Below are 15395 nucleotides of genomic sequence, written 5' to 3'. Positions count from 1 at the left end.
CAGGAATATTTCTCTTTAAATTTAAAGATATTCCGGGTTTATTTCTCTTAAATCCTCATAAGTAATCCAGGATTATTTCTCTTTAAATCTCGTAAATATTCCAGGATTATTTCTCTGTAAATCTCGTAAATATTCCAGGATTATTTCTCTGTAAATCTCGTAAATATTCCAGGATTATTTCTCTTTAAATCTCGTAAATATTCCAGGATTATTTCTCTGTAAACCTCATAAATATTTCAGGAATATTTCTCTTTAATTATTAAAGATATTCCCGGGTCTGTTTCTCTTTAAACCTCATAAATATTCCAGGGTATGGCTTTCTCAGTGCCTGGCCCTGATGATCTTCCATCATCCACTGTATTTAGCGCCCCCTGCTGACAGGCTGCTGTAATAATAATTAATTTAAAGGCTGATTTAACCAAGAAACCCTGACTGCAGTGAGCAGTTTGGGGCAGAGCTCAGCGCCGCTCACTGTCAGCATACTATTGGCTGAATCCATCATGTGACTCCGCCCATGAGTTAGCGGTATTTAGGAAGGTACTCACTGATGTGGCGTTTCTGTAGATGAGTGGGAGGGTAAGGTGGCGTTGTCCTGTCATTGATGCTGGAAACCATTTAAACTTTTGTCAGCTAGCAGGGAAAGGAAGTCCAACTTTCCTCCGTTGTTCGTATTTTGATGCTGAATGAAGTGAAGTTGTGTAACGAGACTGAACGCAATTGGTTTAAAGAACATTGAGATGGGTGGAGTCAAATGTTGGTCCCGCCCCAAATGTTGAGCGCCGCCCGAACTGCACAGTCAGGGGCTTCTCGATTTAACGGGTGGAGGCGGCGTGATGACCTTTTCCTCTTTGTTACTGTGAACAGTGTGGCGTTGTGCGTGTGCATGGCGTTTCCGAGAACATTTCAGTTCACGCAGCCGTGGCGAGCTGTGTTTCTTTGGTAATTTACCTGCCGGCTCCTGGTGATTCTCCTCGCCGTGTTTTTTCTTGCTGTGTTTTTCCTCGTCGTGTTTCTTTTTGGCGGCTCTTCCTCACCATGTTTTTTCTTGGCGCGTTTTTCCTCGCCGTGTTTTTTCTTGGCGCGTTTTTCCTCGCCGTGTTTCTTCTTGGCGCGTTTTTCCTCGCCGTGTTTTTTCTTGGCGCGTTTTTCCTCGCCGTGTTTCTTCTTGGCGGCTCTTCCTCGCCGTGTTTTTTCTTGGCGCGTTTTTCCTCGCCGTGTTTTTTCATGGCGCGTTTTTCCTCGCCGTGTTTCTTCTTGGCGGCTCTTCCTCGCCGTGTTTTTTCTTGGCGTGTTTTTTCTCGCCGTGTTTCTTCTCGGCGTGATGCTGTGATGTCGCCATGGCAACAGCGTTTCCTGTTTTGTAAATTTTGCTGGACTGCTCCTGGTGTTTCTCCGCGTGGAGCTGAATGATCGTCTCTTCTTAACCACTGTGTTTTTAATGATTGTAAATACTCTCTCGATGTTTCTGATCCTGGCCTTCACAGGAAATAGAAAAAAACTGCTTCCTGTTTGTCCTGTTGGTTGTTCATGGTGCTGCATAAACATGAATGCTCCTCCACTCTGATTCTGATGAGACCTTTCTAATGTGAAATAAAACCCTGAAGCCCCACAACTCAGACTCTTTATTCACACTCCTCACTTCTTTATAAGGTGTTGGCGCTCTTATGGGTGACATCACTTCCTGTGGGACAAAAATCAGCAGCAACACTCCTGGCTCCACCACAGACCTCTCAAATCAAAAATAACAAACATTTACCATCACTTCTGTGACCAATGAGCCTCTTCTAATCAATGAAATACATGCCAGGATTCTCTCTCTTTTTTATTTAATTTTTTTTTTTTTTTTACAAATTAAAAGATTATTTCCCTTAAACTATCAAAGATATTCCAGGATTATTTCCTCTAATTCATCAAAGATATTCCAGGATTATTTCCTCTAATTTTTTATTAAGATTATGTAATCTTAATTATCAGAGACATTCCAGGATTATTTAATCTTAATTATCAGAGACATTCCAGGATTATTTAATCTTAATTATCAGAGATATTCCAGGATTATGTAATCTTAATTATCAGAGATATTCCAGGATTATTTAATCTTAATTATCAGAGATATTCCAGGATTATTTAATCTTAATTATCAGAGACATTCCAGGATTATTTAATCTTAATTATCAGAGATATTCCAGGATTATTTAATCTTAATTATCAGAGATATTCCAGGGTTATTTAATCTTAATTATCAGAGATATTCCAGGATTATTTTATCTTAATTATCAGAGACATTCCAGGATTATTTCATCTTAATTATCAGAGACATTCCAGGATTATTTAATCTTAATTATCAGAGATATTCCAGGATTATTTAATCTTAATTATCAGAGATATTCCAGGATTATTTAATCTTAATTATCAGAGACATTCCAGGATTATTTAATCTTAATTATCAGAGACATTCCAGGATTATTTAATCTTAATTATCAGAGATATTCCAGGATTATTTAATCTTAATTATCAGAGATATTCCAGGATTATTTTATCTTAATTATCAAAGATATTCCAGGATTTTTTAATCTTAATTATCAGAGATATTCCAGGATTATTTCATCTTAATTATCAGAGACATTCCAGGATTATTTCATCTTAATTATCAGAGACATTCCAGGATTATTTCATCTTAATTATCAGAGACATTCCAGGATTATTTAATCTTAATTATCAGAGATATTCCAGGATTATTTAATCTTAATTATCAGAGATATTCCAGGATTATTTTATCTTAATTATCAAAGATATTCCAGGATTTTTTAATCTTAATTATCAGAGATATTCCAGGATTATTTTATCTTAATTATCAAAGATATTCCAGGATTTTTTAATCTTAATTATCAGAGATATTCCAGAATTATGTAATCTTAATTATCAGAGATATTCCAGGATTATTTAATCTGAATTATCAGAGATATTCCAGGATTATTTAATCTGAATTATCAGAGATATTCCAGGATTATTTAATCTTAATTATCAGAGATATTCCAGGATTATTTAATCTGAATTATCAGAGATATTCCAGGATTATTTAATCTGAATTATCAGAGATATTCCAGGATTATTTAATCTTAATTATCAGAGATATTCCAGGATTATTTAATCTTAATTATCAGAGATATTCCAGGATTATTTAATCTTAATTATCAGAGATATTCCAGGATTTTTTAATCTTAATTATCAGAGATATTCCAGGATTATTTAATCTTAATTATCAGAGATATTCCAGGATTATTTAATCTTAATTATCAGAGATATTCCAGGATTATTTAATCTTAATTATCAGAGATATTCCAGGATTATGTAATCTTAATTATCAGAGATATTCCAGGATTATTTAATCTGAATTATCAGAGATAATCCAGGATTATTTAATCTGAATTATCAGAGATATTCCAGGATTATTTAATCTGAATTATCAGAGATATTCCAGGATTATTTAATCTGAATTATCAGAGATATTCCAGGATTATTTAATCTGAATTATCAGAGATATTCCAGGATTATTTAATCTTAATTATCAGAGATATTCCAGGATTTTTTAATCTTAATTATCAGAGATATTCCAGGATTTTTTAATCTTAATTATCAGAGATATTCCAGGATTATTTAATCTTAATTATCAGAGATATTCCAGGATTTTTTAATCTTAATTATCAGAGATATTCCAGGATTATTTAATCTTAATTATCAGAGATATTCCAGGGTTATTCCCTCTAAAATAAACCCTTTTGCCCTGTTTCATTATTTCTTACATCAGTTAGTCCCTTTATACCCGTCGCCCCCTCAGTCACCGCCCTGTTACCCAGACTCCGCCCACATGTTTGATGTTTCCCTGGTATCCACCCTCCTCTGAGGTCATCAGTCAGTATTCCTGGTGGATTCTGGGTAATAACAGATCAGATTTTGCTCAGACAGAGACGACACAGCAGCTAAGAATTGGGATTTTTTTATTCGACACTACAAATTACAGAGAGACGGAGAGGCTGAGGGCTGAACAGCACAAAGAAATGTCATGTGATCCATTGGGTGACAAACGGGTAAAACTCCTTCCTGTTGTGGTTTCGCCTCTCTGAAACAGTCCGTTGGTGTTGCCATGAATACAATGGTTACAAGTCTGTTGCAATGTCCAAACTAAGAAATGAGCGCATGGTCAGCGTGAGGAATAAATCGAGTTTTGATGCACTAAGAAGCCCTTGAGTGCAGGTCTGATCGGACATGAGAGAACGCCAACATTGCTGAGAGACCGGGGAACAGTCAGTGTATTCAAGGCACTGGAATAGACTCAGAATCACGCCGCACGTTTCCGGGTGAGGTAGTGAAACACTCGACAGTGAGGTACATTTGGGATACGCGTGGATCGATTATTGGCTTTTTCCTATGTGGTTTCATCTAAAGACACTCCGCCGGCGCCATTCCAGTCTCCGGACTCACACTCTTCAGTGCAGAGAGGAGGCCACGCCCCCAAAGCGCAAAAACACAAAGAAATGGTTAGAAAAGGATTTCAGGACAAACGGAGAACTTTGGATCGCACCTGACCTCGACCGGACCGGACCGGACCAACGAATCTGAAGTTTAGTTTCTGATTTTAGGTCTAAAAGCAGAAAAACAGTTAAAGAGTTCTCAGATACGGAGGTCAAAGGCCGCCAGGAGTTAAAATAAAACACTGAGCTTTATTTGGTTCATGCACCGTTTGCTGCTCTCTATACGAGCGCAGAAATAAGTCTGCATCTCTTTGGAAAATGAAAATGTCAATTTAAAAAATGCACTTTGAAAAACAGATCATTTATGCAGAGCATTAATTAGACTGGTTTACTATGAAAACGTATGTTGCATTACGGCGCTGCAGGAGCGCTCAGGCTCCGAACATTACACCTCTGAGACCTTTATAAAAAAAGAAAATGTAAATATCACAGCTTGAAACTTAAACTGAAGGAGCCGGTTTAATCCCTTTATTAATCATCTGGACTGATATTTGCATTTTCAAACCTTAAGTTCATGTCAAAGGTTAATAATCTCTTTTTTACTTTTATTTTTGCTGTTGAAAGCAACAATTTCCCCCACTTTTAACTTCAAGATGACTTACAGCTTAAAATCAGTTTGAATATTCCTTCATAACGCCATAAAGGCGGGGAGTGATGCTTCCTCCGTCAACAACTGTGTTAAAAAAGAAAATCAGATTCAAAGGTAATCCATCATTTTCTGATGGTCTGCTAAACCTTGAAAAGATAAACATTTGAAGATTCGAAGCTTCACAAAGCCAAGCTTTAACATTACAAAGAAAACCATCACACTTTTTTAGTTGATATCCAGAACAATCCTCTATTTTAAATCTACACCATCCCAATATAGTATTGGCCGCTCTTGACCTCCGTACAGTTTAGAGTAAAGTCACGATGAAAACAGGTGTTGGTCGAGTCTCAGTCTTTAACTCTTTGACAGAAAGCTTCGCAGCGTTACACGACGACACGGCGAGGGGGAGAGGGGCGGGGACTCCACCGGTAGCTTTAATTTCAAAGTAAAAGCTTCCCGGCGTCCATCACTCAGGCTCAGGGAGACGCTACAACTGCATTAAAGGAACCGAATCACACACGGAGCGGCGGCGAGCAGCAGCAAGTCAACCAGCTATAGATTTCCCTTCCTTCATCGTAACTTCATCCCAGAAAGAAACAAGACTCACGAGCTGCGCGGGTACGAGAAAGCCTTGGAGAGGTTCGGGTTTAAGTGGCTAAAGACGGCGTGAGGAGCAGCGTTTGGTTTCTAGTGCGGGTTTGGATCAGGGGTCGGGGCGGTAATGGTACATTCTGGATTCTCGGCATCATCAGTGTTTGATTCCTTTACCGACAATTTCCACATCATCCGTCTGCGCCGCGTTTCATCGGCGCCGCGTTTCATCGGCGCTGCGTTCCGTCTGCGCCGTGCACTTTGGAGCAAATCCAGGTCTTTCTAGTCCGTCTTTGCTCTGCCATTAGTATAGAAATATAAATCTGTGCTGCTCTCTTTATTCCCACAATAACTTTTAATCTAGAGACAGATTTTTAGAAATTAACCCGGTGAGCAGAGGGGCGTGTCAATGGTCAAAGCCACGGTGCAGATGGAATTTACCGTTTCATGCTTGATGTGATTTTTACGACACAGCGGAAGATTTAAACTCCGTACCGACGTCCTCCAGGTGTCTGTGCCGTGCTCTTAGAGCAAACAGCCTTCATAGTCGATCTGTGCTTTTCCACACGCTCCAGCTCGTATGGAAACACAAATCCTCTTATTCTCGTCATTCCTACAGGAACTTTTGGTCTCGGAAAAGTGCGGATGGTTGACTCCACGGCGCAGACGGAAAGCTAGAGACGAAGAGTTCATGGAGTTTGCAGGTTTTAGTTGTGGGAATTTTCCTGACATGAAGAAAATGCAGATTTCCAGGTGTGCAGCGTTCCGTCTGTGCCGTGCGTTCAACATCGGCCGTTATAGTCAGTCTTTGTGTTTCCGTACGTGCCGATTCCCCACTCCACTAGAGATCTCTGCAGACGTAAAACGCCGGCGCAGACGGATCCTGTGGAGACCGTGGGTTTGAGTTTGATGGGATTTTCCTGACATGGCAGAGGAGTAATGTTAGACGTGGGAATAATGAGACTAATCATGATTTTCCTAATAATGCCCAGGAGGTTTGGGTGCTGCTGAATAGCCACAAATCTCTGTAAAACTAGCACATGTTCCTAGCTAAGATAGAATATCAAAATACCACTATATGCATTTGTCTTTGAGTTATATACGTGTATTCTTTAATAACGTTCTGAATCTGTTGTGCCTTTAAAATACATAGTTCAGTAATGTATAGGAAAAATACTGTACAAAAACAACAACTTATAGCGTTGGTTTATATAAACATATCTCTTGTAACCAATATATCATCTCTGTTTGAATCGTTTTGGTCTGCAGTAAACAAATCGCTTGGGTTAACCACAGTATCGGACAACACCATCCAACTTTAGTTTAGTTGTCAACATCTTTTACATTCATACAGCCATCTTTAGAAAGAGGGCGAACATAGAGCTACGATGACAGACACGGGGGTCGATTTCTAAAAGAAAACACTCGTATTAATCATGCTAACAGAAGCCCAAAGAATTATCAACAACTCTGCCAAATAAAAAGAAGATCAGCGAGAAGCTCGAGTGAAAGAAAATCATGCTGAAAACCAGGAGGAGGCTAACGACAATGCCAAGAGTATTAATACTAACAATTATATCAACAGAATACACATATATATATAAAAAACAACAATCTTCCATCTGAGAAATAAAGGTAGATAAATATGAGGAAACTTTGAGTGAGGATCAGATTGTGAGACACGCATTAGTGCAGAGGTTAACTAAGAGTTAACTTAGTTAACGAAGTGAGAGAAAACGAGAGAGAGAGAGAGAGAGAGAGATCAGAGGGGTGAGGAGCGATAGGTAGTCATGTTAGTCTGGGTCTGGACAGGAAGTATTATTGCTCAGTGTCCGGGGATGGCGGGAAACAAAAACGGCAAAATGCACAACTGCACGGGAAAGAGGAGGGAGTCTGGAGGTTCAAATTTAGAGGAGGAGGCGTGTTCAGAGCAAAAGCAGCAGAAGATCAAATCCAAACTTCATTTAAAGATGTCAGGAGAAACCAGACGACTGTTCTAGACCACTGGTTTTCAAAGTGTGAGGCGGACCCCTTGGGGGGCGCCGAACCATAAACCAGAAAGAAGGTGATTTGCTTTGCTAACCTCTGCTGTGCATGGAGCTAAATGGATAAACTTAGAGTTACTATAGAGGCTATAGAGCAGTGTTACTCAACCAAAGAGCCAAATGACTGGAAATATCTTTGCAAGAGCCACAATCTAAGAGGTAAAAAGAGGAAAACACAGCTGGAAGTAGCAATAAAAACAGGTTAAAGGTGGCAAAATGGTCAAAAAGCAGCAAAAAAGGGGTGAAAATAGTAATAAAAAGTGAAAAAGATTGGTGAAAAGTGACCAAAAAAAAGAGTGGAAAGTGACTTAAATGGGCAAAAAGCAGTCAACAATGGCAAAAATGAGCAAAAAAAGAGGAAACAAGTGGGATGTAATTGCAACGGGTAGTTTAAATGGACAAAAAGTGGAAAAAATGATTAAAAAAAAGGTAAAAAAATGTGATAAAAGTAGTGAAAAGACGTCACAAAAATGAACAAAAAAAATTGAAAAAAAGGGATATTTAATGATGAAAGGTAGCTTAAATGGGCAAAAGGGTGAAAAAGGGCAAAAATGGGATAAAAGTGGAAAAAATGGGGCAAAATAAGCAAAAAGAAGTTGTAAAATGGCCCAAAAAAATATGAAAAAGGGTATTTAATGACATCATAACTGAATAAGAGGGAAAGGCAGATGTTTAAGGACATCTGAAAACCAAAATATCCTAAATATATGAATGTTAAAATGTTTAAAGGTTAGACACAAATGTTTGAAATGCTGTTGTTTAATTTCTTTTCAATTTGAATCATTTTTGTGGGTGGGGGTCCACCGAATGGATCAGTTCTTCTTAGGGGGGCTCACTCTCACACACTTTGAAAACCCCTGATCTAGACGACATCTTTACCTCTGAAATCTGCAGAACAGTGATGCTGACAGGCTGCTCCATGCCCGAGCATGGTTGCACCCCTCTCTTCTCATCGCTCCTGCACACTTCTGTACGTCTGACTGAGTGGCTGCAATCACGGGGACCTCTGATTTCACCCCGTACTCGAGCGTCATCCCTGGACCATGCTCAAGTCTGCATCAACCAGACCACGCCTTCATGCAGATTTGTGCGTGGTCCCTGAGGACTTTACTGATCCAATCAACCAGTGAATAAAAAACGCTGATTTAGCACGCTTTTGGACTGAACACACCTTAAGAAGCTAAAATCAGACATTAAAACATAGAACAGTGTTCGTAAAGGTGAAAACACACCTCAGAGGGAGGAGCAGAGGCTCTCGGACACGTCACACAATAAAACACAGAAGAAGAAGAAGGAAACAGGAAACAGTTTTCAGTCCTGATCTCACGTATAAAATCGGTATGAAAGTGAACAAACAGCATGGCATCGTTTCTCCAAAGTGGAAGGTAGCGGGGAGCGGGGGGATCAGCTGGTGGGTTGGCTCATAACTCCTCACAGTACATTAAAGTGGGAAGTATGCATGTGTAAATACATATATTCATCTATATATATTTATATTAAGTCGAACAATGTGTACAGAAATCAAAGAAGGAACAGACGAAGCTTATGATAATGACAGTTATAATACCAGAATCATACAGATGTGGGGGGGAGGGGAGGGGTGGAGGAGGACGGGGGCAGTGCCACAAAAGAGACACATTGTCCTTAAACTGGAGGGCTGATGGGTAGGGGGGGTAGAGAGGGTGTGGGCTGGTGTACGGGGGGTCGGGGGCTCACAGGGGCCCGTGTCGGGCCTCGTATTTAGCCAGAATGTTCTTGCAGCGGCCCAGCTCCTTCCTCATGTCTGCCACCTCCATGCGCAGAGCGGCGTTCTCCTTCTCCAGGAAGCCGGCGCGGATGGCGATCTGGTTCTCCTTCAGCCGCCGGGCGTCCCGTGACCTCTTGGCGGCCACGTTGTTCTTTCTGCGCCGGGCCCAGTACTTGTCGTCCTGAGGAGGCACAACGGGACGGTTAGACATCATATCTGTCTATACATAAGCTTTAAAGAGCTACAGCGAGGAAGAGGAGGGACAGAAGAGCTACAGCGAGGAAGAGGAGGGACATAAGAGCTACAGCGAGGAAGAGGAGGGACAGAAGAGCTACAGCGAGGAAGAGGAGGGACAGAAGAGCTACAGCGAGGAAGAGGAGGGACAGAAGAGCTACAGCGAGGAAGAGGAGGGACAGAAGAGCTACAGCGAGGAAGAGGAGGGACAGGAGAGCTACAGCGAGGAAGAGGAGGGACAGAAGAGCTACAGCGAGGAAGAGGAGGGACAGAAGAGCTACAGCGAGGAAGAGGAGGGACATAAGAGCTACAGCGAGGAAGAGGAGGGACAGGAGAGCTACAGCGAGGAAGAGGAGGGACAGAAGAGCTACAGCGAGGAAGAGGAGGGACAGAAGAGCTACAGCGAGGAAGAGGAGGGACAGAAGAGCTACAGCGAGGAAGAGGAGGGACAGAAGAGCTACAGCGAGGAAGAGGAGGGACAGAAGAGCTACAGCGAGGAAGAGGAGGAGAACGTACACACAACCTGATCCTCATCACTCACAGACCTGATCCTCATCACTGACAGACCTGATCCTCATCACTCACAGACCTGATCCTCATCACTCACAGACCTGATCCTCATCACTCACTGACCTGATCCTCATCACTCACAGATCTGATCCTCATCACTCACAGACCTGATCCTCATCACTCACAGACCTGATCCTCATCACTCACAGACCTGATCCTCATCACTGACAGACCTGATCCTCATCAATGACAGACCTGATCCTCATCACTGACAGACCTGATCCTCATCACTCACAGACCTGATCCTCATCACTCACAGACCTGATCCTCATCACTGACAGACCTGATCCTCATCACTCACAGACCTGATCCTCATCACTCACAGACCTGATCCTCATCACTCACAGATCTGATCCTCATCACTGACAGACCTGATCCTCATCACTCACAGACCTGATCCTCATCACTCACAGACCTGATCCTCATCACTCACAGACCTGATCCTCATCACTCACAGACCTGATCCTCATCACTCACAGACCTGATCCTCATCACTCACAGACCTGATCCTCATCACTCACAGACCTGATCCTCATCACTGACAGACCTGATCCTCATCACTCACAGATCTGATCCTCATCACTCACAGACCTGATCCTCATCACTGACAGACCTGATCCTCATCACTGACAGACCTGATCCTCATCACTGACAGACCTGATCCTCATCACTCACAGACCTGATCCTCATCACTCACAGACCTGATCCTCATCACTCACAGACCTGATCCTCATCACTCACAGATCTGATCCTCATCACTCACAGACCTGATCCTCATCACTCACAGACCTGATCCTCATCACTCACAGACCTGATCCTCATCACTCACAGACCTGATCCTCATCACTCACAGACCTGATCCTCATCACTCACAGACCTGATCCTCATCACTCACAGACCTGATCCTCATCACTGACAGACCTGATCCTCATCAATGACAGACCTGATCCTCATCACTGACAGACCTGATCCTCATCACTGACAGACCTGATCCTCATCACTCACAGACCTGATCCTCATCACTCACAGACCTGATCCTCATCACTCACAGACCTGATCCTCATCACTCACAGACCTGATCCTCATCAATCACAGACCTGATCCTCATCACTCACAGACCTGATCCTCATCACTGACAGACCTGATCCTCATCACTCACAGACCTGATCCTCATCACTGACAGACCTGATCCTCATCACTCACAGACCTGATCCTCATCACTCACAGACCTGATCCTCATCACTCACAGACCTGATCCTCATCACTCACAGACCTGATCCTCATCACTCACAGACCTGATCCTCATCACTGACAGACCTGATCCTCATCACTCACAGACCTGATCCTCATCACTCACAGACCTGATCCTCATCACTCACAGATCTGATCCTCATCACTCACAGACCTGATCCTCATCACTCACAGACCTGATCCTCATCAATGACAGACCTGATCCTCATCACTGACAGACCTGATCCTCATCACTCACAGACCTGATCCTCATCACTCACAGACCTGATCCTCATCACTCACAGACCTGATCCTCATCACTGACAGACCTGATCCTCATCACTCACAGACCTGATCCTCATCACTCACAGACCTGATCCTCATCACTCACAGACCTGATCCTCATCACTCACAGACCTGATCCTCATCACTCACAGACCTGATCCTCATCACTCACAGACCTGATCCTCATCACTGACAGACCTGATCCTCATCACTGACAGACCTGATCCTCATCACTCACAGACCTGATCCTCATCACTCACAGACCTGATCCTCATCACTCACAGACCTGATCCTCATCACTCACAGACCTGATCCTCATCACTCACAGACCTGATCCTCATCACTGACAGACCTGATCCTCATCACTCACAGATCTGATCCTCATCACTCACAGACCTGATCCTCATCACTGACAGACCTGATCCTCATCAATGACAGACCTGATCCTCATCACTGACAGACCTGATCCTCATCACTCACAGACCTGATCCTCATCACTCACAGACCTGATCCTCATCACTCACAGACCTGATCCTCATCACTCACAGACCTGATCCTCATCACTCACAGACCTGATCCTCATCACTCACAGACCTGATCCTCATCACTCACAGACCTGATCCTCATCACTCACAGATCTGATCCTCATCACTCACAGACCTGATCCTCATCACTCACAGACCTGATCCTCATCACTCACAGACCTGATCCTCATCACTGACAGACCTGATCCTCATCACTCACAGACCTGATCCTCATCACTCACAGATCTGATCCTCATCACTCACAGACCTGATCCTCATCACTGACAGACCTGATCCTCATCACTCACAGACCTGATCCTCATCACTGACAGACCTGATCCTCATCACTCACAGACCTGATCCTCATCACTCACAGACCTGATCCTCATCACTCACAGACCTGATCCTCATCACTCACAGACCTGATCCTCATCACTCACAGACCTGATCCTCATCACTCACAGATCTGATCCTCATCACTCACAGACCTGATCCTCATCACTCACAGACCTGATCCTCATCAATGACAGACCTGATCCTCATCACTGACAGACCTGATCCTCATCACTCACAGACCTGATCCTCATCACTCACAGACCTGATCCTCATCACTCACAGACCTGATCCTCATCACTCACAGACCTGATCCTCATCACTCACAGATCTGATCCTCATCACTCACAGACCTGATCCTCATCACTGACAGACCTGATCCTCATCACTCACAGATCTGATCCTCATCACTCACAGACCTGATCCTCATCACTCACAGACCTGATCCTCATCACTCACAGACCTGATCCTCATCACTCACAGACCTGATCCTCATCACTCACAGACCTGATCCTCATCACTGACAGACCTGATCCTCATCACTCACAGACCTGATCCTCATCACTGACAGACCTGATCCTCATCACTCACAGACCTGATCCTCATCACTCACAGACCTGATCCTCATCACTCACAGACCTGATCCTCATCACTCACAGACCTGATCCTCATCACTCACAGACCTGATCCTCATCACTCACAGACCTGATCCTCATCACTCACAGACCTGATCCTCATCACTCACAGACCTGATCCTCATCACTCACAGACCTGATCCTCATCACTCACAGACCTGATCCTCATCACTCACAGACCTGATCCTCATCACTCACAGACCTGATCCTCATCACTCACAGACCTGATCCTCATCACTGACAGACCTGATCCTCATCACTGACAGACCTGATCCTCATCACTCACAGACCTGATCCTCATCACTCACAGACCTGATCCTCATCACTCACAGACCTGATCCTCATCACTCACAGACCTGATCCTCATCACTCACAGACCTGATCCTCATCACTCACAGACCTGATCCTCATCACTGACAGACCTGATCCTCATCACTCACAGACCTGATCCTCATCACTCACAGACCTGATCCTCATCACTCACAGACCTGATCCTCATCACTCACAGACCTGATCCTCATCACTCACAGACCTGATCCTCATCACTGACAGACCTGATCCTCATCACTCACAGACCTGATCCTCATCACTGACAGACCTGATCCTCATCACTCACAGACCTGATCCTCATCACTCACAGACCTGATCCTCATCACTGACAGACCTGATCCTCATCACTCACAGACCTGATCCTCATCACTCACAGACCTGATCCTCATCACTCACAGACCTGATCCTCATCACTGACAGACCTGATCCTCATCACTCACAGACCTGATCCTCATCACTCACAGACCTGATCCTCATCACTCACAGACCTGATCCTCATCACTCACAGACCTGATCCTCATCACTGACAGACCTGATCCTCATCACTCACAGACCTGATCCTCATCACTCACAGACCTGATCCTCATCACTCACAGACCTGATCCTCATCACTCACAGACCTGATCCTCATCACTCACAGACCTGATCCTCATCACTCACAGACCTGATCCTCATCACTGACAGACCTGATCCTCATCACTCACAGACCTGATCCTCATCACTCACAGACCTGATCCTCATCACTCACAGACCTGATCCTCATCACTCACAGACCTGATCCTCATCACTGACAGACCTGATCCTCATCACTCACAGACCTGATCCTCATCACTCACAGACCTGATCCTCATCACTCACAGACCTGATCCTCATCACTCACAGACCTGATCCTCATCACTCACAGACCTGATCCTCATCACTGACAGACCTGATCCTCATCAATGACAGACCTGATCCTCATCACTCACAGACCTGATCCTCATCACTCACAGACCTGATCCTCATCACTCACAGACCTGATCCTCATCACTCACAGACCTGATCCTCATCACTCACAGACCTGATCCTCATCACTCACAGACCTGGAGGTCTAGAGACCGGATCCTCACCTTCAGGTCTTCGGGGATGAAGACCTTGCGGGCCTTCTTGATCATCGGCTGAGGCTTCAGCTCCTCAGCGGTGAATTTGCGTTTCCTGGGGTCGAAGATCTCCTGACCGGGCACGCTGGACAGAGCCAGGTCGGCGGGGTCGGGGTCGTAGGTCACGGGCACCTGGATGGACTCTGGGTCGATGGGGCTGGGGGTGTCCCGAGCTGCTGGGAAACGGAAGAGAAGAGGGCGATCAGATGAGGAGGAGAGAGAGGACAGACAAGCTTCTTCATCTCTGTGATGTCACTTCCTGTCAGTGCCAACCATCCGAGCTCTGCTACAGAGAAACCTCCAGTAAAGTTAAAGTGAGGATCCATTATTGATTATGTAAGGGGGGCGGGGTCTGAGGAGCCCCCGCTGACGCTCACATGTTTCTGTTGAACCGCTGATCCATTAAGAAATGTCAGCGCCGACATGAACCCGAGCGTGGGCGCAGACGTGAGGCGAGGTGACTGCTCTGCTGGAAGACAGCATCCGACCAGCGGGGGGCGCCGTTACACGCCTGACAGGGCACAGCTGAGCGCGGCGAGGGGGCATTTCATAACCTTTACATCCTTCAGGGGCTTTCAGGGATAATCCTTGAACCTGGTTCAGGTTTTTGT

The 15395-nt window shown here is 44.1% G+C and overlaps 1 protein-coding gene across 2 annotated transcripts in view; it reads right to left on the bottom strand.

The window, feature by feature from the left end:
* Positions 1 to 9306: 9306 nt before the first annotated feature.
* hlfa (HLF transcription factor, PAR bZIP family member a) overlaps positions 9307 to 15395 on the bottom strand; it is a 28994-nt gene continuing 22905 nt past the window's right edge. Inside the window, exons 3-4 of one of the 2 annotated variants that reach the window (XM_041778646.1) lie at positions 14755 to 14957; positions 9307 to 9685 (exon numbers count right to left, since the gene is read on the bottom strand). In XM_041778646.1, coding sequence (XP_041634580.1) covers positions 9470 to 9685; positions 14755 to 14957 — 419 coding nt within the window. In that variant the 3' untranslated portion in view covers positions 9307 to 9469. Of the gene's footprint in view, positions 9686 to 14754; positions 14961 to 15395 lie in introns of both variants that reach the window. The other variant, XM_041778645.1, reaches the window with a different exon arrangement.

This window comes from Cheilinus undulatus, linkage group 21, assembly GCF_018320785.1.
Source record: "Cheilinus undulatus linkage group 21, ASM1832078v1, whole genome shotgun sequence".
In the NCBI taxonomy this organism is placed as follows: Eukaryota; Metazoa; Chordata; class Actinopteri; order Labriformes; family Labridae; genus Cheilinus; species Cheilinus undulatus.
The sequence above is the reverse complement of the archived record's forward strand: the minus strand, read 5'-3'. Positions and strand labels throughout refer to the sequence as shown.